At 39.4% G+C, this 20,550-nt stretch overlaps 1 protein-coding gene across 1 annotated transcript in view; it reads left to right on the top strand.

Annotated features, from left to right (window-relative positions):
• Positions 1–283: 283 nt before the first annotated feature.
• The window catches only part of ppp2r5eb (protein phosphatase 2, regulatory subunit B', epsilon isoform b), a 29,736-nt gene continuing 9,469 nt past the window's right edge, over positions 284–20,550 (top strand). The window contains exons 1-6 of the mRNA XM_020916940.2: positions 284–444; positions 17,883–18,079; positions 18,421–18,522; positions 18,670–18,762; positions 19,348–19,478; positions 20,262–20,321. Coding sequence (XP_020772599.2) covers positions 288–444; positions 17,883–18,079; positions 18,421–18,522; positions 18,670–18,762; positions 19,348–19,478; positions 20,262–20,321 — 740 coding nt within the window. The 5' untranslated portion in view covers positions 284–287. The remainder of the gene's footprint in view (positions 445–17,882; positions 18,080–18,420; positions 18,523–18,669; positions 18,763–19,347; positions 19,479–20,261; positions 20,322–20,550) is intronic.

Here is a 20,550-nt window from a genome sequence, read left to right as displayed (position 1 = left end):
GCTCTTAGATTCAGTTGTGATGAATCCTTCAGCCCTAAACTGATGTGTGATTTATTACTTTAACATGTTTGTGCTTTATTCTGATTTATCCATGATTCAATTAAACTTTCTGTCATCACTGTGATCAGTCACTAAGTGGTGACTCCACATGAACCCAGTGAACATGCACAAAATCACGGTTGACAGAGCGAGTGGTGAACCTTATTGTTAGTACCGCTTATCCAGAGACTCTCAGTCCTGGTTCGTTCTTTAGTCCTAACCTCTCCTTCTGTTTCCTCTCCAGGGCCATGTCGTCTGCAGCCACCACAGCGCCCTCTGTGGATAAAGTGGACGGCTTCTCCAGGAAGTCTGTGCGTAAAGCCAAACAGAAACGCTCCCAAAGCTCCTCCCAGTTTCGCTCACAGGGAAAACCCATCGAGCTCACGCCGCTGCCGCTGCTCAAAGGTGAGACACGGATTCTACATGAAATATACATGTGTAAGGGTTTGATCTATACCGCTAAAATTTGTTATTTTCTACTATAGATAATATATGTTCAGGTAAGGCCTGTATCTTCAAAGGTGAGGGGTCATATTATAATATAGATCAAATATGCCCTGCTCAAAGGTCAGAGGGAGAATAATGTCCAAACAAATAATACTCATGTTAAAGCCACAGTATGTAAAAATAGGCACAAGTTTTTTCCTTTTGGTTGTTTTTATTGTACCAAAAACATAAAAACATGGTTCTTACTGTGAGCAGGCTTGCATCTCCTCAAACCTGACTCATATTGGGCATGGAGGAGGGCCTCCTGCTGTTTGTTTCCATGGAAGTGTCATTGCTGTTGCTATAATCTTTCACAATTTGACATATCTCCATGAAGAATGTTCCGAAGTATGGATTTTACTTTCTATTTTCATGGAATAATGCAGGTTACATGCCACCTGCAGAAAAGGTTAAGTCCCTAACCTGGTACCAAAAATAACAAATATTATATGTACATAGAACCTGGACTGGGAGTACTGGACGAACTGCTGTTGCTATTGCTATTACTATTACTATTACTATTACTATTACTATTACTATTACTATTACTATTACTATTACTATTACTACTTACTACTACTACTACTACTACTACTACTACTACTACTACTACTACAGGTACCACTTCTACTACTACAGGTACCACTTCTACTGCTACTACTGCAATTACTACTACGAGTCAGAGTAGATGACTTTATTCGTTTGCCCTTTGAGATCTGTGTCGTTAAATGACCTGCTGTTCAGACAGAATGAATCAGCTCATTTTAATCAGATCAGAATCAACTTTTAAACCATTTAAACTGTCACTTTAAAATCAAGATTATATTCATCTATAATCAGGATTATTCACACTAACCCAAGCCCCCGGTAATATTTGTGCTTTTAGAGGTCTTTGTATTTTTTTGTTGGAGGAGCATAAAAGTGCCTGTTTCAGGCCTGAGTGGTCGCCATAGGAACCATACAGCTGCAGACACAGGAATGTAAATATAGAGACTTATGTAATCTGACACAACACTACAGCTCAGGAGTGAACAATCTGAGCTCAAATACAGTGTATCATTTAAAGATATTACTGATAAATCCCTCTTTTGTGCAGCGCGCTTCTGTATCATTGTAAAACATTTGCGTGGAGTGAGTCACCTCGTTGTGCTTTGGGATGAGACATGTCAGTTACCTGTAACTATAGTTCTATGAGTATGAGGATATCATGGCAGAGATATCCAAAAATAGATAATGTTGTTATTCTTGTTTGGAAGATGCAAAATGTCAATATCCAGTGTGTTGTTTTGTGACATCCCAAAATCTGAGTAAGAGCACTACAACACTGTTTAAATCAGACCTATTCTGCAAAATGTTCTAGTTGTTTCCCTTTACCATTTACTCACTTAAAGGTGTATTTCGAGTAGGGATGGGCATTCAATGAAATTTTCTTAATCGATCGTCAGAAGAATTAACAATCGATTATCGATTAATCATTAACGTTTTTGTATTAAAATGATCATCATTATTATTACTATCTGCACTACTAATCTGCATAAATAAATTCAACTTTACGACATATAAACCTTAATGACTCTAGAGCCACATCAATCCGTTTGACATTATAATGTGTTTAATTCAGTTTTGCGCAACTCTCACAGAAATGAAACTTAAAACCGCATCGCTAATTTGCATAAACTCAGCGAAGATAAAAATACAGCTCTTGTGCGCTGATGTGGTCAATTTCTGTCGGATTAAAAGACATGATTCAGTGGAATACAGGTTAGTGTGTCCATATTTGCGTTTGTCAAAACCAGGACACCGTACGGGGGGTGGGAGGTGGGGACTCGTCATCGACATTGAGCGACTCTTACCTGGTAAAGCTTTTTCCCACTGGACACCGAAACATATGTGCTGCTTTGTACACTGTGCACATGGACTCCCACTTGTCCCGAACGCAACGGAAAGCGTGGAATTTCTTGTACAAATCATCGTTAAATACGCATTTGTGCTTCGGTACGCTGCAGACTGACCGACTGTTTGTGTCTCGCTCCTTCTGAGTGCAGAGAGCTACATGTACAGACCCCTGTTTGGTCACGCTACGCGCAGCAACCTACATTCAGTTTGTCGATTAAAATTAACGTAATCGATGAAATTCTTAATGATCAATTATCGATTAATCGATTAATCATGCCCATCCCTAATTTCGAGTGATTTGTGCATCTTAATCTTTAATCACCTATTTCCAAGACATCATAGTGTCATTCAGTTCCTGTTTTCACTACCAACAGCATATAAAAAGTTACATAATGCACCTTTAAAATGAAATTACAATTTCAATTTCAATTTTTTCATAATCTTGCATAAGCTTGAATTCAGACTTTTCTTGCAAATATTGTTCTTGCATCCACATTTCAGAACATGTTGGGATCTAAACTGCACAGTTAGCACGTTGCATTAACTGTTCCACTGTTCCTGATTTTTTTGTATTTCAAGATTCGAGATTTCTTTGTCATTGTCATAGAAAAAAGTTTAGTTGCAAAGTGCATTAACAAAAGTCTGTCTTGCTCTTGATGTCAAAATAAGTCCGCTGTGTGCATCAAATTCTGAACTGTTTTACTGTCCAGTGACCAGGAAGTGCACCTTTAGCATGCTAGTAGTTGTTAGCGTTGCTGGTCTGTGAAGGTTATGAAAAGAGCTTCTAAACTGAATAATTAGGATGCTCAGAATGCATTAGGTACATGAGGAATAACTCCGGACCACTGCAAACTGTTTACAATGAACTAGTTTTGCTTTTCAGGTTTTCAAATCGTAAAAAATCCTCCACAGAGACTTGAAATCCCTCCGAGGTGTTAGATTGTTTATGTGCAGATTCCCGTTTGCTTCTGTTGTGATGAGTCTTCTTTAAACACAGTATTGTATCTGCAAGTCGACAGTTACACAGCTCCATCTGTTCTGTCTCAGTCTCGGTTTAAAACAGCGCTGCAGAAAATAGACTTTAAACATAGCTCCTTATACAATACCCCTCCTCCTCGCCCCCTTTTTCTCTCTCTCTCTCCCACTCTTCCTCCTTCCCTCCTTCCGGTTTCTCTCTAATTTATTTCCCTCACTCTTTAAGTCTTTCTCTCATTTTTGTCATGTTTCTTTTTTCTTGTCTCTGTCTCTTTCCTGTCTTCATAACATCCTCCTCTCTCCCATAATTTTCTCTCTCCTCCTTGTTTTCATCTTTCTCTTCTTTTTCTTCGCTCTCTCCTCCTTTCCTTTACCTATTTCTCTTCTCTCCCCTTCTCACGCTCCTCAATCTCTCTATGCTCTCTCGCTCACTCACTCTTTCAACCTACTATGTTCTTCTTTCTTTTTTCTTTCTCTTCTTACTTTTTCTCACCCTCCCCTCTCCGCCCCATTTCTGTCACTCTCGTTCCTTTTTCTCCCTCCTTCTCTCTCTCCTCTCTCTCACCCTCACTCCTTTACCCCCTCCCTCTCTCTCTCTCTTTCTCTTCTCGCTCTCTTTTACTCTCCTTTTCTCTCTTTCCTTCTCTCCCTCCTTCTTTCTCTCCTTCTCTCTTCCTTCAAAACGCAACTCGATCTTGTCGGTGTCCTCTTACACTTTTCCCCCTCCACAACACCTCCAGACCGCCCCCCTCTCCGGCACATGTACTCCCCAACTTCGGCACTCCTTTAGCGGATACCCCAGAGCCCTCAAGCAGCCCCTAATGACGGAGGAATCGAACAATCTACCCGCACCCCGATAACCAGCCAGGGAGGCGTAGCGTAGCCGTAAGTGTGACCAAAGTGTGAATTCTGCGGTCGGCGTTAGCAGTTAGCCGCTCTTAGCTGCTCTGTGACTGTTGAATGGGGTTGCAGCTAAAGTTAGCCTAGCTGCTGTCATCTGCGAGAGGCTGTACTTAAAATGGACCATGGGGTAAGAGAAGAAGTGTTTTCAAAAAGAGAATGGAAAAAGTTTGCTTGGAGATAGATCAGAGAGAGGCTCGTAACACACGGAGGTTAAATGCAGACAATGTTTTGGTGGTTCTTACTAGTGTTGTCATGATACTAAAATGTCCAAGTTGATTTTGATACTAAAGAATCGACTCCATTCTCGATACTGATTCTGATACCACAATGATAATAAAACACTTTCTTTAGACAATAGAATATGATTTTCAACATTTGCCATGTTTACATAAGAGCTTTAATTCCCAATAAAAATAATTAAATTCTGAATGAAAATTAATTCCGCTTTAAAAAGACCATGTAAACATTTAACTCCTAATGAAAATTATTTTTTCAGAATTAAACATAATTCTGAAGTAAGTGGGTGGATTATTCTGATTTTGAAGCTGAATGAATTTATTCCTCGATTATGTTTCATGTTTCTTCTTCTTAAAAATAATCCTGTCGTTCAGCACATGCTCGTTGTGTCGCCATTCTGACATGATCCAGACGATCCGGTTCCACCAATCCTGACTTCAGACTTTCATCCACATCTCTTTGGATTTGTGAGCGGGATGCGGGAGTGGGCTGAGGTAGAGCAGCCGTTGACTCGGTTTGTCTTCTTCCTCCCTTCTTTTTTCGCAGTTCTCCCTAGTGTCAGAATGACTGCAAAAAAAGTTTGGATCACGTTTGTGTCCGTGGCGTAACAACAAACCGAGATGATAAAAAAGCCGGTAGCAGCTGAAGTGTGTGTTTTCTTCTGGTCGATGTAAATACGTTGGTGTCTCTGTCCAATCAGAATCCTTCCCCGCCCCCAGACGCTGAGTGGAATTAAATAAAGACCATTTAACACGTTTTCCATGTAAAACTTATTTCAGAATTAATATTTCCATGTAAACATAGAGGAGAATATTTGAATTTCGAACAAATTTAATTCAGAACAATGAATTCAGAATTAAAATATCATTCAAGCGTGGCCATTAAATAATAGTACTAGTGTGTAATCCCTCAGTGGTGCAGGTAGGGTCATAGTCGTCCATGGGTGTACACTAGTCTATGTGCTCTTATACTTGTTCTGATACAGCTCAACATCGTTCTAAAGCTATTCAAGAAAGGTTAATTTAATTTCAATTCTAGTTTTAGTATCTAGTTTTAGTTTGAATACTTTTGACAACCCTACAGCAAGGTTAAATGCAGACAATGTTTTTTGCTATCAGATTCCCTGATGCCTCCTCCTTCTTTTTCATGTTTTGGTTGTTTTATACATTTTCTGGTGAAGGGTCTGTCACCTGCTTGTTTCTATGGATATGTCTCTACCTGGAATGTTCCACAGTATGACATTAAAACCTCTACCTTACATTTATTCAATTACAAGTGGTTTCACAGCTCAAAAATACCAAGAAAAACAGGCATTCTGACTGTGAGAAGGATCTTTAAAAGGTGCATTGTGTAACGTTTCTGGTGGGGAATCAGTCACCTGCTTCTTTCTATGGACAGGATGCTTTTATAGCTATGGATGCTTTTATAGCTCAAAAACACAGGCATTTTGACTGTGAGTGGGGTCGCTTCTCCACAGATCTGACCTGTAACTTGGTCTGTAAGTTGGTCTCCATGTAGATAGAATATAGATAGAAAGGTTTAATGCCATACTGTGAAACATTGCAGACAAAGCAATACCGTCCTCATGGAAAAAAGCATTTGACAGAGCCTCCACCAGAAAAGTTACGCAATGCACCTTTAAATTCACATGACAAGAGTTTTCAAAGTTTATTCAAATTCAGTTGCGATGTTGCAGCCCCATTGAAAAGTTTGCGTTTTATGATTTAATAGTAGAATTCTGCACATTTTTAACATGCTCAATGATGTTAAATACATGTAATGTTTTGGTAGTTGCTCTTAAATTCACATGACAGGAGTCCTCAAAGTTGATTTTCATATTTGACATTAGAGCTGCATGATTCAATTAGCCATTTTTATGTTTTAATGGTCGGATTCAGTTCAAAGTTCACATTTTAAACGCGCACGCCCAGGAGAATTGGCATTTGAGACTGGAATCTGAACTTTAAAGTAATCCAAGAATCCCATGTATTTCAGAACATGTTTGTTAGGGGTCTAAACTACAGTGTTTGAAGCTTTTACACAGAATAAAACCCAGTGGAGGCACAGGGAGGGCATGTGACACACACGGAAATCAGTTATCAATGGCAAAAGCTATTAATACTGACTTTACATCTGAAGTCATGAACATTTTCTGGGGGTGTGATTCTAACTGCTCTGTCTGAAGCTCGGTTGTTAAGTTACGTTTTAATCTGCAATTTGTTTTAACACAATCTGACCATAAAGAAATTACTTAGCTGGAACTACAACAGCAAGTGAGCTAGAATTAACCAACAGTTTTTCAGTTAGTCACTCTCACCTTTTTCTTGAAAATCTAACTCCTAAGCAGGACCATGAACGCTTGTATTGATTACAGGCTCCTGAAAACATGCTGTTTAAATTTGACTAAAGCACTCTTATGTTTTAGATTTTACCAAATGTTTGAGAAGTTCATTCGCAGTTTGGCAATTTTTAGATTTAAAATGTTACTTTCTGGTTGGAAATATGACATCACAGTAGGGAATTCCATAACTGTTACTTGTAGGGATGTAACAGTAACCGAAATATCATGATATCGTATCGTCAAAAGTCTCACAATAATATCGTGGGCTGTCACTATATATCGAATCACAAGTTCCTTTGCTTAAATGAATGGATTTACAATAGTAACACCTACAGGAACTACATATCCCATGATTCATTTCAGCACAGACAGCATGAAGAAATATGTTTTTTACTGAATTCTTGGGATTATGATGGAAATTATTCACACCATAATCTTGTCAAGGTATTTTAAATGCAAAAAAGTGTCCTGCCTACAATTATATTCAAAATATCGCAATAAATATTGTACCGTGAGATGCATATCATGATAATAACGTACCGTGAGATTTGGATATCGTTACATCCCTACTTACTTGCAACCTATGGTACACTGGGCCAAAATACCTCTAATGTATACAGATAATATGATTTGACAAATAAAAATTTAAGAAAACACTTTTGGACAGAATTCTCCCAGTGTGACGACATCAATATGGGACTCTCTAAAACAGAGTTCTCTACTTCCTGTCATTTTCAACCTATTTTTGCACCGTTCTTCACAGATTGTTTCTTTATTGGTGTAAATATAATAATAATATATTTACAACAACATTATATTTATCCCACCAAATGAAGTCAAAACTGGAGAATCATCAAAACCATCATCAGTCATTATACACACTTTAAATTCCTTTTGTTTGCAATTTGTCCTGAGTTTACTTGTTATCTTAAAACTTTTTTCTTTGTATGAATAGGCAATAGAGCTGAGTGATGTAAATATTTAACAGATTAGATTAGATTTTGTTACACGTCAGTCACTGTAAAATTGTGACGTATGTTCTCGCAGTAATCATAACAGTAAAACGTGATGTTGTGATGGTCGTATTAGAACAGTATGATTGTCCTGGAGCCTTTGTGCGAGCGTCTGCGGGTTTGTAAACACAAGTGTCCCCCGTCTGTGTCATGTTCACTGTCCTGAGTCAGACTTCGGCTCCGAGCCCGAGTTACATAAACCAGGATTAGACCGAACATCTGCTGCAGCTGTCACACAACATCAGAGACGGAGGGGAGGAGGAGGGGAGGAGAGAGGAGGTAGAAGGGAGGAGAGAGAGGAGAGGGAGAGGAGGGGAGGAGAGGAGAGAAGAGAGGGAAAGGGAGGAGAGGAGAGAGGGAGAGGAAAGAGGGAGGGTGGCGGAGAGAGACAAGAGAGGGAGAACTGTCACAACATTGGAGAGGGGAAGGGAGGAGAGGAGAGAGAGGAAAGGGGAAGGGAGGAGAGAGCAGAGGAGAGGAGATAAACAAGAGAGGGATCGAGAGCTGTCACAACATCAGGGAGGAGAGAGGGGAGGGAAGGAGGGAGAGGAGAGGGGACTGGAGAGAAAGGGTAAGAGTAGAGGGGTTTGAAGAGGAGAGAGAGGAGGAGAGAGAGGAGATAGACAAGAGGGATTGAGAGCTGTCACAACATCAGGAAGGAGAGAGAGGTGAGGGAAGGAGAGAGGATGAGAGAGAAGATAGCGAAAAGAGTGAAAATGAAAGGAAGAGGGGAGAGACAAGACGGAGAGGGAGAGCTGTCACAACATCAGAGAGGACACACGAAATGGGAGGAGAAAGAGGAAAGGTGAGAGAGACAAGAGAGGGAGAGCTATCACACAACATCACTGACAGAGAAGAAGAGAGGAGAGGAGGGGGGCGAGAAAATGACTGAGGAGAAAGGATGGATGAGAGTGGAGCTAGAGGAGATAAAGTGAGTGATGGACAGAGGGGAGAAGGGAGACAGAAAGATGGAGACAGATGGCAGGGGGAGACAGTGGGGGAGAGGAGGAAGAGGGAGAGGAAAATCCAGATAGGAAATATGTGCCAATGGGATGTCCTGGTTGAACCTTTTATAGAAACGCTTCTGTACTGATGGTTATGTTTATATTTGACAACAGTGACCCAGACGGCGATTCTCCCACTAACCAGAGGCTCTGCGGTTCAGTAGGGCCTTGGTGTTCGGTTGGTTTATGCTTAATCAAAACAACATGATTAACAACAACAACATTTTAGGCATGTGATAATTACAAGGAGTAGGACGAGACATATCACGAGATCAGGTCCATGAGAACGAGACAAGATGAGATTTGTGCATAATTTGTAATAAACGGGTAGTGCAATCCATTTCATAACTTCACTATTGTTATTTATTTTATGTAATACTTTAGCAGTCATTGTGGTACTGCTTTTTGGAACTACCTCTTCTCAAATTATATAACTTGCTAGTTCTTAATTCTTTTTTGTCCAAACCAAAGATAAAGTCAGTGGGGAAAAAAATCTCCCAAGATCATTTTTCTCATGTGTGCACAATTTTGTTGCAATTTTGTTTCTATCTTTTGGTACGAGATCTTGTCCTATCCCAAATAATTATTATGTATCATACTTCAAAATGTGTTATTGTGGCTAGGGATGGGCATTTGATAAAATTTTCTTAATCAATCGTCGGGAGAATTAATGATCGATTATCGATTAATCATTAACGTTTTTTATATTAAAATTGATCATCATTATTATTACTATCTGCACTACTAAGCTGCATAAATAAATTCAACTTTATGACATATAAACTCTAACCATTCTAGAGCCACATCAGCCCTTTTGAGATTATAAGCTTTGCGCAACTCTCACAGAAATGAAACTTAACCGCATGGCTCATTTGCATAAACTAAGTGAAGGAAAAAAAACTGCTCTTGTGCACTGATGCGGCACGACTCAGTGGAATACAGGTTAGTGTGACCATATTTGCGTTTGTCAAAACCAGGACACCGTACGGGGGGTGGGAGGTGGGGACTCGTCATCGACATTGCGCGACTCTCACCTGGCAAAGATTTTTCATGTTTTCGGTGTCCTGGTGCTTTTTCCCACTGGACACTGAAACATATTTGCTTGCTTTGTGCTCTATGCACATGGCCTCACACTTGTCCCGAACGCAACAGAAAGCATGGAATTCTTTTGTACAAGTCATCGTTAAATACACATTTGTACTTCAACACATTGCAAACTGACCGACTGTTTGTGTCTCGCTCCTTCTGAGTGCAGAGAGCTACATGTACAGACCCCTGTTTGGTCACCCTACGCTACGCACAGCAACCTACATTCGGTTTGTCGATTAAAATGAACGTAATCGACGAAATTCTTAATGATCAATTATCGATTAATCGACTAATCAAGCCCATCCCTAATTTTGGCAGCCCTAAGGCATTAGTTTTGATTGGTGATGGTGATTAAAAATAGCTCTTTGATATGTTTTGATAGTCTTGAGATGTGTCAGTGCAACAGAAATTTTACAGTCAGAATTCACAGTTTGCATATTAAAAGCAACATTCTCTATATTGAGTGTATTTATTTATTTCTTTAATGAGACAGGGACAGCGCACAATTTTTACATTAACCTTAACAGGAGAGATGCTTTGTACCAGGTTGTAGCACCAGTGTTAATTTCCACCTGTAGTCCCTGGGCAGATTCATCGATTGATTGTATTTAACTGACCTTAGCTATCAACTGTTCTTCCTGGAGTTTTGGGTTTCCTGCCTGTATGCTTCTATCACTGTTGTGTCTGAGATTTCACAGACAAAAGTTTCATTAAAACTGTGAAATCTGTGAATATTGTGTAATTATCAGACAGTGGACCTTAAAAGTGCACTATGTAACTTTTTGGTTGGGGGTCTGTCACCTCTTGTTTCTATGAATATGTCTCTACCTGGAATGTTCCGCAGTATGACATTAAACAGCTCTACCTTACATTTATACAGCTACAGGTGGTTTTAAATCTTAAACTAGAAAAGCACTCAGAGAGCGCAGACCTCCGCCAAGGACTACCCCCATTTTTTATATAAATTGCGATAAAATCAGTCTTCTGGATCAGATCGGGATCAGCCTTTGGAATATGAAAGAGGATCCCATTGTCCATCCCTGAGTCAAATTTCATGGGGTTTGGTCAATAATTAACCGAGATATTGAGAAACTAAATTTTTGGCCCCATTTACCACAATGTCAACTAAAATTTCAAAGTGATCCAGAATCCAGGATTTCTTCCAGATCACCCCCAAAATGAAATCAGTTCTTCCTTTTCACATTTCCAACAAATCCTGAAAATTTCATCAAAATCGCTCCATAACTTTTTGAGTTATGTTGCTAACAGACAAACAAACAAACAAACAGACAAACGCCGGCAAAAACATAACCTCCTTGGCGGAGGTAAAAATACCTAGAAAACAGGCATTCTGACTGTCAGCGGAGTCACATCTGCACAGATCTGACCTGTAACTTGGGCTGGTTTGGTCTCCATGAAGATAGAGAAGTTTTAATACCATACTGTAAAACATTCTAGACATGGATGGCATTTGACAAACCCTCCACCAGAAAAGCTACACAATGCACCTTTAAATTCAATGATGTGTTTTATTTCTTATGGTTGTTTTATTTCGGGATGGTCCAGCATAGATTTTTTTTTTGAGCCAATATCAGAGATTTGTCTTGTGGTTGTGGCCTAGAGCCAGCCATTGCCGATACCGATATTAAGCATTAAAATCTATTGTACAGTTGCAGTTTATGTTGAGATTTAGTGAACAGTTTACAGATTCACTTACAACTTTCCTAAAAAACAATAATAACATGTATTTATCTGGGATGTACATACATTTTTTCCACTCATGAGTCAAAAAGAAAGATCTGAGGCACTGAGGACAAACCGGGACTGACACATGGCCCAAATATCTGTAGCATTTTTCCTCCAAAACCACAAATCCTCCAGTATCACAGATGACTGATGCACAACCCCCATTCCCACCATTGTATTTACTAGGGATGCAGCAATATCCAAATCAGATGGTAGAATATTTTCACAATATGCATCTCATGATACAATACTTATTGCAATATTTTGGAGAAGCTAACAGAATTGTGAATATGATCCTTTTCTCTTTTAAAATTAATTGAAAAGACTTCCGTGTGAATCATTACTGTCATAATCCAGAGAATTAAGATTTAAAAGTTCTTAATAAAAGATATTTTATCATTTAACCTGCACTGAAATAAAGCAAAGGATCATGGTCTATGTAGTTTCCTCTTTTCTAAATATTTTTAAGCAAAGGACCTTATAATTCGATATAATGTAACAGGCTACGATATTAATGTGAGAGTTTTATTGATACGATACTACGATATTTTGTTATTGTTACTAGGGCTGGGTATCATTATGAAATTGACGGTGCGATACATACCTCGATACGTAGGCCACGATACGATACATATCTCGATACAGTGAGCTTTCGATTCAATATGATATATTTCAAATCGATTCAATACTGTTCAATAAAAATAAAGACTAAATCATGTGTGTGATACTAAAAGTCTTTGTTAAACCAGTTTTTGTGCCAAGTTCATATGAAACACAAACATTGTATTCATCAAAACAGTGAAAATGTCAAATGTGTCGCATAAAAAAGTTTCCTTCCACTAAACAAGCAACAAAACTGTAGCACTGTAACAAAATAATTTAGTAAAATATACCAAAAAGTACTCTTGGTGATATATCGATACAGCAGCCCACGATATCGATACTGTATCATCACATTAAGCGATACGATATATCGATATTTCAATATTTTTGCACACCCCTAATTGTTACATCCCTAATACTGACATTAGACAGGCCTCTTTTGGACCTGTTTTTAAATCTCTTCTTAAAACGCACTTTATCACTTTGGCCTTCCACACAGTTTGAGATGTTGACATTTAATTTTTTTTGTTTTTATTAGGGTCTGCTTTTATATATAGGTTGTTTTATTGTTTTTAATTATGTTCTGTAGTACTTTGGTCATCCAGAGTGTTTTAAATACAGTTGCAGTTGCACTATTTTATTGACTGATGTTTGAATACAGAAGCAGACGTCGCCTTCTAGTATCCGGACAGGCCTCTCCTCTCCATAATACTAATGTGGTTTGTGTGTCTGTAGTAAATATTGTGTACAGTTTATTGACCTCGGCGCTCTGGAGAGAGAGAGGGAAATCCCCAAATCTAAAATCAGCTCATCAGATCCTGTTTCAGATCCACTACTCCACTGCTCCGCTCTAGAACAAGATGCTAAAACAGAAATACTATAGTCTGCAAAGGTTAATTACATCAAAATGTGAATGGTGCCAGTTAGCTAATCCCAACGCTGCAGTATTCTCCTGTCCTCTGTGGAAAACGAAATGTCCCTGTGTGTCAGATGCCCTCCCTGTGTCTCCATAGAGGGTCTAATTATGTGTAAAAACTGCTAACTCTGTTGTATAGACCTCTGCAAACGTGCTCTGAAATGCATGAGCTCTTTGCGTTAGTTTAAAGGTGCATTGTGTAACTTTTCTGGTGGTGGCTCCGTCAAATGCTTTTCTCCATGGAGATGTTATTACTTTGTCTGGAATGTTTCACAGTATGCAAGTAAGCTTTTCTATTTTCATGCAGACCAAACCAGACCAAGTTACAGGTTAGAGCTGTGGAGAGGCAACCCCGCTCACAGTCAGAATGCCTGTTTTTCTGAGCTATAAAACCACCTGTTCATGGAAACAAGCAGATGACAGATTCTTCAGCAGAAACTTTACACAATGCACCTTTTAAAGTTCAGATTTTCTGTTATTTATTCATATATTGTGGCTTGTATTTTTTAACAATATTGTACATTTAGGATTACTGTGTCAATGTCAAGTAGTTTCCTTATTATAGTTTTAAATGTTATTACCTGTATTAATATGTATGTGACAGGTCTAACTGTACGTAGAAATTGACAAAGCTCTTATTAAAGATTGTTTTAAAAGTTTGTCAAATTAGAATATCCAGTATGTAATCTACAGTCGACTTTGCAGCTGATGTCATCAACATTTCCTGTAAGCCCTGCTCTGTCTGAGGCTTTGTTAAACTTTAATCTGGGCTTTATTTTATCACAATCTGACTTTAAAGAGCTGGTTTAGCTGGAACTACAACAGGTGAGATGATTTGTGTTGTTAAACAAGTCGCTCACACATCAAATTAGTCACAAGCGAGCTACCATTAGCCAACAGTTTTCTCAGTTAGTCACTCTCATCTTTTTTTGTTCAAAATCAATGTGTACTAGTATACGCATTGTGTCGCCATGGTAACTATTGAACATTCCACCATAGAGATTCATGTAGAACAGCCCCAGCATGCAAAGTACCAATAAAGAAGCTGTCAAAAAGAATCTTTCAAATATTTTGTTTTTTTATCCATATGGCCCAGCCCCAATGACAATTTTGTCAATACTATTTTACAACGTTGTGCCTAATCAGTAAAAGACCTGTGTTAAAGAAAACAGATTCTTGTGAGCTCTTAGCCATATTATAATATTGTTGCCTCATCAAAACCAGACCTGGAGCTGTGTTTTGTTTCATTCACACATATTTGAGTAATCCTCTATTATTAGTCTTCAAAGCTCAAAATGCTCTGCTCCACCTTCTGATGTCATGAAGCGGTAGTTTTCAATTAACAGCTCCTTTGTACCTTATTTCTTCAGTAGAGATTGGTCATTCCAGGGCTGAAATCATCCAAATGATTCTAGTGAAGGTGTATGAAGTTGGACAGTGCACAGTGGAGCAGTTCTTGTATTACCACATGACATCTCCAGGTGGAACAGAGTGTTTTCTGTTAGAGAGAAGACCTCACAACATTATAACAGATCAGAAAATAGTGTAATATGGGCCCTTTAAACATCTCACGTCAACAGTCCACAATGGCCTCTCTGTGGTTTGCATTAGTGTAGCCTCATGTTGTCTCTGCTCTGAATGGCCCCACCCCCTGGTTTTAATTGGCTCATTACTCTAATGAACTTCAGCCCTGTGTTTAAGAGGTGCAAGTCTGAACCACAGGAACTGAAGCCTGATTAAATCTGATTAGACCTAACCCACTGTCTCTGAGTGAAACGGGTTCAACGCAGAACATCTGACACCATCTATACACCAGGGACATGCATGTTTAGTTTTTTGGTTGTTTTTTTTACTCTTTAACATGTTTATTTTAAAGAACACAAAATGACATGCACTCCCTCAAAGCTACATAAAAAATGCCATTTTGAAATTCCCAGTTTTGTGACCTCACATGTAAAAGTCTGGAAATGTCCTGTGGTGTTTTTAAATCTATAAATCTTTAAATGTCAACATTTCTGCCATTAAATTACATTCAGTTATAACTGCATGATTCTGTTGTGCTGCATGTTGTAAAAGTTGCTTACCCTAGTCTAGTTATCCAAGGTCTAAAACCAGACTAAACCAGGGACTAAACAATAACATGCACAATTACTAGACCAGGACTAGACCAGGACTTGACCAGGACTTTACCCCCTGCTGAGTCCAGGGCTTGTGGGACTCGTAGCGCCCTCCTCAGGTCATGGTGAGTTCAGGCGCTGTGGGAAACCCTGGCTCTGTTATGTAACATTTAAGCTGCTCAGTTCAAAGACTTGAGAGTGAGAGAGGAGATGGACAGAGTCAAAACAAAGAGTGTATGAAAAGTGAATGCATGAAACAGGACTATATATGGCTTCTGTGCATGTTAAGACTGTTAGGCATTTAACACTGAATTTGGTGAATTTAGAATATCCTGGACTTATCTGTATGGAGTTTGCATGTTCTCCCTGTGTCTGGGTGTTCTGGTTTAAAGGATCTTGGTTTAGATTTGAAGAACACTCCAGTTTGTTGTAGTAACAGTTAACTGCTTTAGACAGAATTTAGTATTACTAAGAGATGACCATCATTGGTCTTTGACTTACTGTACATCAGCAGGTCCAAAAAAAAAAAAATCACTTGTTGTAGAATTAAACCAGTACCCCATTTTAAGACAGTAAAAAGGGGAAGTTTTCTATATATCTATATATTACCAGCCCTCGTGCTTCCTCCTGACAGACTTGTTGGAAAACTCGTTCTACTGATTTTATTAATAATAATAATAATTAGAGCCCGACCGATATGGATTTTGCTGTGGCCGATATGAAACCGATATAATGGGAGTTGGCGCTGCCGATAGCCGATATAATCGGCGATATATTTAGTGATGTAAAAATTCACTGTAAATGTTGAATTGTTTTAAAAAACTTAGGTTTGGCTCTGGTGGATTTTAAATTGGGTTTATTTAGGCAACATTTATTGTTATTCTGCCTCTTTACATCATATTTACAGACAGTAGGTTGGCTTAATGGCATTTTTGCATCACATTCTAGACACTAGTGATGGGTATTCCAGTTCTTTTTAGAGAACCGGCTCTTTTGGCTCGGCTCACTAAAAGCTGCTGGTTCTTTTGGCTCCCAAGTGGCTCTTCAGATTGTTTTGTTGCAAGCAGGACTAAAGCACGTCTAAAGCAGGACTGAATCAGGACTGAACCAGGTCTAAACCAGGACTGAAAAAGGACTAAACCGGGACTTATTTATTTTATGCTAAACTACAGTCAAATATGCTCGTTTTTTTTAATTTTTATTTTTTTTAATCCTACGTACACGCAAATTTCTCACAAGTTTCGTTTTGAGCCGCTGCCGCTGTCAAACCACGAGTCTGCACGCGGCGTGAAGAGAAAAAAAGTGAGAAAAAGAGAAAACACGGCTCCCAATAAGGATCAGGCTCCCGTCGTTCCCTTCAAAGAGCCGGTTCTAAGAGTCATTTCGTTCGCGACGGACCCATAACTAGTAAAGAAAGTAGCGCTATTAGCCTTTAGCCGTAAATACGTGCGCGCTGCAGTAATTAATTATATGCGCAAATGTCATAATTCACACGTCTATTCACAGCTCATTTACATATCAGTGCAGGTCCAGTAGCAAATATACGGCCAATATAGTCACTTTAGAACAGACCAATAGAAAACAGTCTGTTTATGTGCGGGAGCTACAGCAGCTAACCCATAACGAATGACAAAAACTAGCTTCAGGGTCGACATATTTCCAACACTCACCGCTCATACAGGCTCCTCCCACATCACAAATCTGCACTAATAAATGTCCTTTTAATTCAGACTCAAACCGATTGTCCGTAAAAAGAAAATGATCTCTGTTTGGATCTGTGTCTGCAGGTGTAAACAAACACACGTGAATGACGCGACTCTGTGGTGTGTTCAGGGACAGTATGGACACACAGACAAATGACTACATAGATAAATACTGATGTGGAGCCACATATTAGGACATTTATCTGTCTGTAAATTGGATTAAATGAACAGAATGTAGAGAGTCTAAGCTTTATAACGAGGTATAACATACCCACGTGAAATATCGGCCCCTATCAGCAAACATATCGGCCGATAGCCGATATGCCTAAAGTTGCCCATATCAGCCGATAATATCGGCCAACCGATATATCGGTCGGGCTCTAATAATAATGAATTAGTCTGATACAGCACTTTTTCAGACACTCAAAGTCACTTTACAGTTTCATGCATTATTCACTCACACCCTGTGGTGAGATACTATTATAGACACAACTGCCCTGGGGCAGACTGACTGAAGTGAGGCTGCCAATTCGGTGCCATTGGCTCTTCTAACCACCACCAACACTGTGGTGAGGCACTGGAATTTTCAGTGGTCTCCCATACAACTACTAACCAGACCAGGCCCTGCTTAGCTTCAGAGAGCTGACAGGATCAGGCTTTGACAAGGTTTGGCTTCCTCCCCTCTCCTCCTCCGTAGTGCTAAAATTATTACCAAAATCTCTCCTCCTCTTCTTCAGACCTGTTAGAAAATGACCCGCTGTACTGATTTTAAATTGCTTCCTGGCTTTAACCCTTTCTCTGTCCCTGTCCTCAGACGTGCCGGCCCCGGAGCAGCCTGAGCTGTTCCTGAAGAAGCTGCAGCAGTGTTGTACAGTGTTTGACTTCATGGACACTCTGTCCGACCTCAAGATGAAGGAGTACAAACGCTCCACCCTCAACGAGCTCGTGGACTACGTCACTGTCAGCCGCGGCTACCTCACGGAGCAGGCCTACCCCGAGGTCGTCAAGATGGTACGGTCCAACACACTAATATGTATATACATACACATACAAGAGCAGGCCTACCCCGAGGTCGTCAAGATGGTACGGTCCAACGCACACGTCAAAATTCAAGTTTATTTATATAGCACATTTAAAACAGCTTCAGTGACCAAAGTGCTTCACATGAAAGTCACAAGAAAAAATACAGGAGAAGCATAAATAATATATATGGAAAGTCAAATAAAAATAGCACAAATGTCTGTGAGGTGCATATTTCCATTAAATGCCTTCATAAATCTTTAATTGTTTGTAATTTATTTGACTGAACCCTGTCTCTGTCTCTGTCTTTGACTCTGTCTCTGTCTCTGTAGGTTTCTCACAACATTTTCCGGACTCTTCCTCCAAGCGACAGCAACGAGTTCGACCCCGAAGAGGACGAGCCCACTCTGGAGGCCTCATGGCCCCATCTACAGGTACTGGACCAGACTGGACTGGAGACTCGACCAGGGACTGAGCCGTAGACTAGACCAGGGACTGGATCAGAAATAGCTTTTAAACCTGATTTGAATGCTTTTTTCATATATGTAATAGTTTTGTTAATGCTTTTTTCTTTTCTGCAGCTGGTTTACGAGTTCTTCATCCGGTTCCTGGAGAGTCAGGAGTTTCAGCCGAGCATTGCCAAAAAGTACATAGACCAGAAGTTTGTCCTACAGGTGAGTCCCAGGCATCTCAGACTGTTTTTGTGCCCTTTGGCAGCTACGCTTGCATCAGTCAGCCAGAGGGCATCTGTGACTGTGCCTAGAGTTGCATAAATGTGGTAGTTTAACTTTGGATTGAAGGATTTATGAACTTTTCCTGTCAATAATGTCCCTGTGTACAATCAAAAGACAATTTCAGTAGTGCAATAAACTGCTGTTGGCTTTGTTGCAATTATTGAAAAAGAAAACAGGCAGACATAACAGAGGAGCAGGTCCAGTTTTTGTCGAATCATTTGAATAATATTAGTATAGTATTGTATAATGAGTATATTGTAATAATCAGTAGTGATGCATGTGGGAATATACACGGGTGTTTCAGTAGGCCTGTGTGTTTAAAGCATATGATGCATTTAGGCTATTAAAAGCAGATGATGAAAATTACTTTATAACAAGAGCCGATTATTGTAAATTATTTCAAAATCTTGTTCCTGCCCTTGTAGTAATGCTTCTGTCAGTAAGAGATCCCTGTGTTCTGTGTGTATCTCTTGCTTATTTTGTGTTGATTTTCAGTTTTTGACTCTTGCTTCTTTGTGTTCTCAGCTGTTGGAGTTGTTCGACAGTGAGGACCCGCGGGAGAGGGACTACCTGAAAACAGTGTTGCATAGAATCTACGGGAAATTCCTGGGACTGAGGGCTTTTATACGAAAACAGATCAACAATATTTTTCTACGGTGAGTCCAAACAGTTACGCTTTTATACTTTATTCATCGTTAATGTAAAGCTTTCTCTCGGGGTATAAGTAAGACCTAAGCAGTGAACCTGGTTGCTGGTTTGAATCCTATTGTGTCTCTGGGCAGTACACTTTCACCCCCATTTCCCACTCTAGTTTCTGCTGTGTAACTGGTTATGACAGGATATTGTGACATTGGAAAAGATTATTCACTGGGCTCTTGGTCTTTTTCTCTTCCTTGATATCAGACATGTAAGCAGAGAAATTTGATGGTGTGAAGCTCACCTTAGCCACTTCACACTGTTGCTGTGTCCTTGAGCATGACTTGCTGCACTTGTCTGTAGAGGAAATTGTGTCTTTGCGTTTTGCTATTTGTGAGCATTTAAATTGATTTAACTGTGGTTAGAGCAGGGTGATATGGTGATAAAAATCGAGAATCGTGAACTCATTCCTGTCACAATCTGCCATTTTGGACACATTGTCATATTGTGATATGTTGATTTGTATTTAAACATTCACAGTGAGGCGTGCTCTTTCAGAAGAAGCAGATTACTTTATTTGTCTCTTAAACTCAATAGAAAAGTACGAAATGTAAACTGTGATCTAGCTCTAAGAAAATTGTGATTTATTTTCCATATCGCCCACCCATCCACCTCTATATGTTAAGTTGCCCTTTTGGAATGCATGTGTTATGTAATATCTTGATTAACGCTACATTTTATCTGACTTGTGTGATTTTATTTTGGTCTTGTCTCTAACTCTCTGCTGATGTTTTTTCTTTCAGTTTTGTTTATGAGACGGAGCACTTCAATGGAGTGGCAGAGCTGCTGGAGATCCTGGGCAGGTCAGTCTCATACTGTGGGGTGCTCTCTGCAGTAGTCCCTGTTTGTGTCTAAGACTTCAACATTGTTTAACTCAGGGTAGCCGTGGGGTCTTAAAAGTCTTAAAAAGTTAAAATTTCATGTTCCTAAATTAAGGCCTTAAAAAGTCTTAAATTATGTTGTTCAAGACTTATTTTTTCACAAATGTCTTAAATTTCATTAGGCTATTTTTCTGTATACTCAACCGGTCTG

This window comes from Boleophthalmus pectinirostris, unplaced genomic scaffold, assembly GCF_026225935.1.
Source record: "Boleophthalmus pectinirostris isolate CB_2022bp ecotype Guang Dong unplaced genomic scaffold, ASM2622593v1 HiC_scaffold_10, whole genome shotgun sequence".
NCBI lineage: Eukaryota > Metazoa > Chordata > Actinopteri > Gobiiformes > Gobiidae > Boleophthalmus > Boleophthalmus pectinirostris.
Note: the sequence above shows the minus strand (reverse complement) of the source record. Positions and strands in the feature narration are given on the sequence as shown.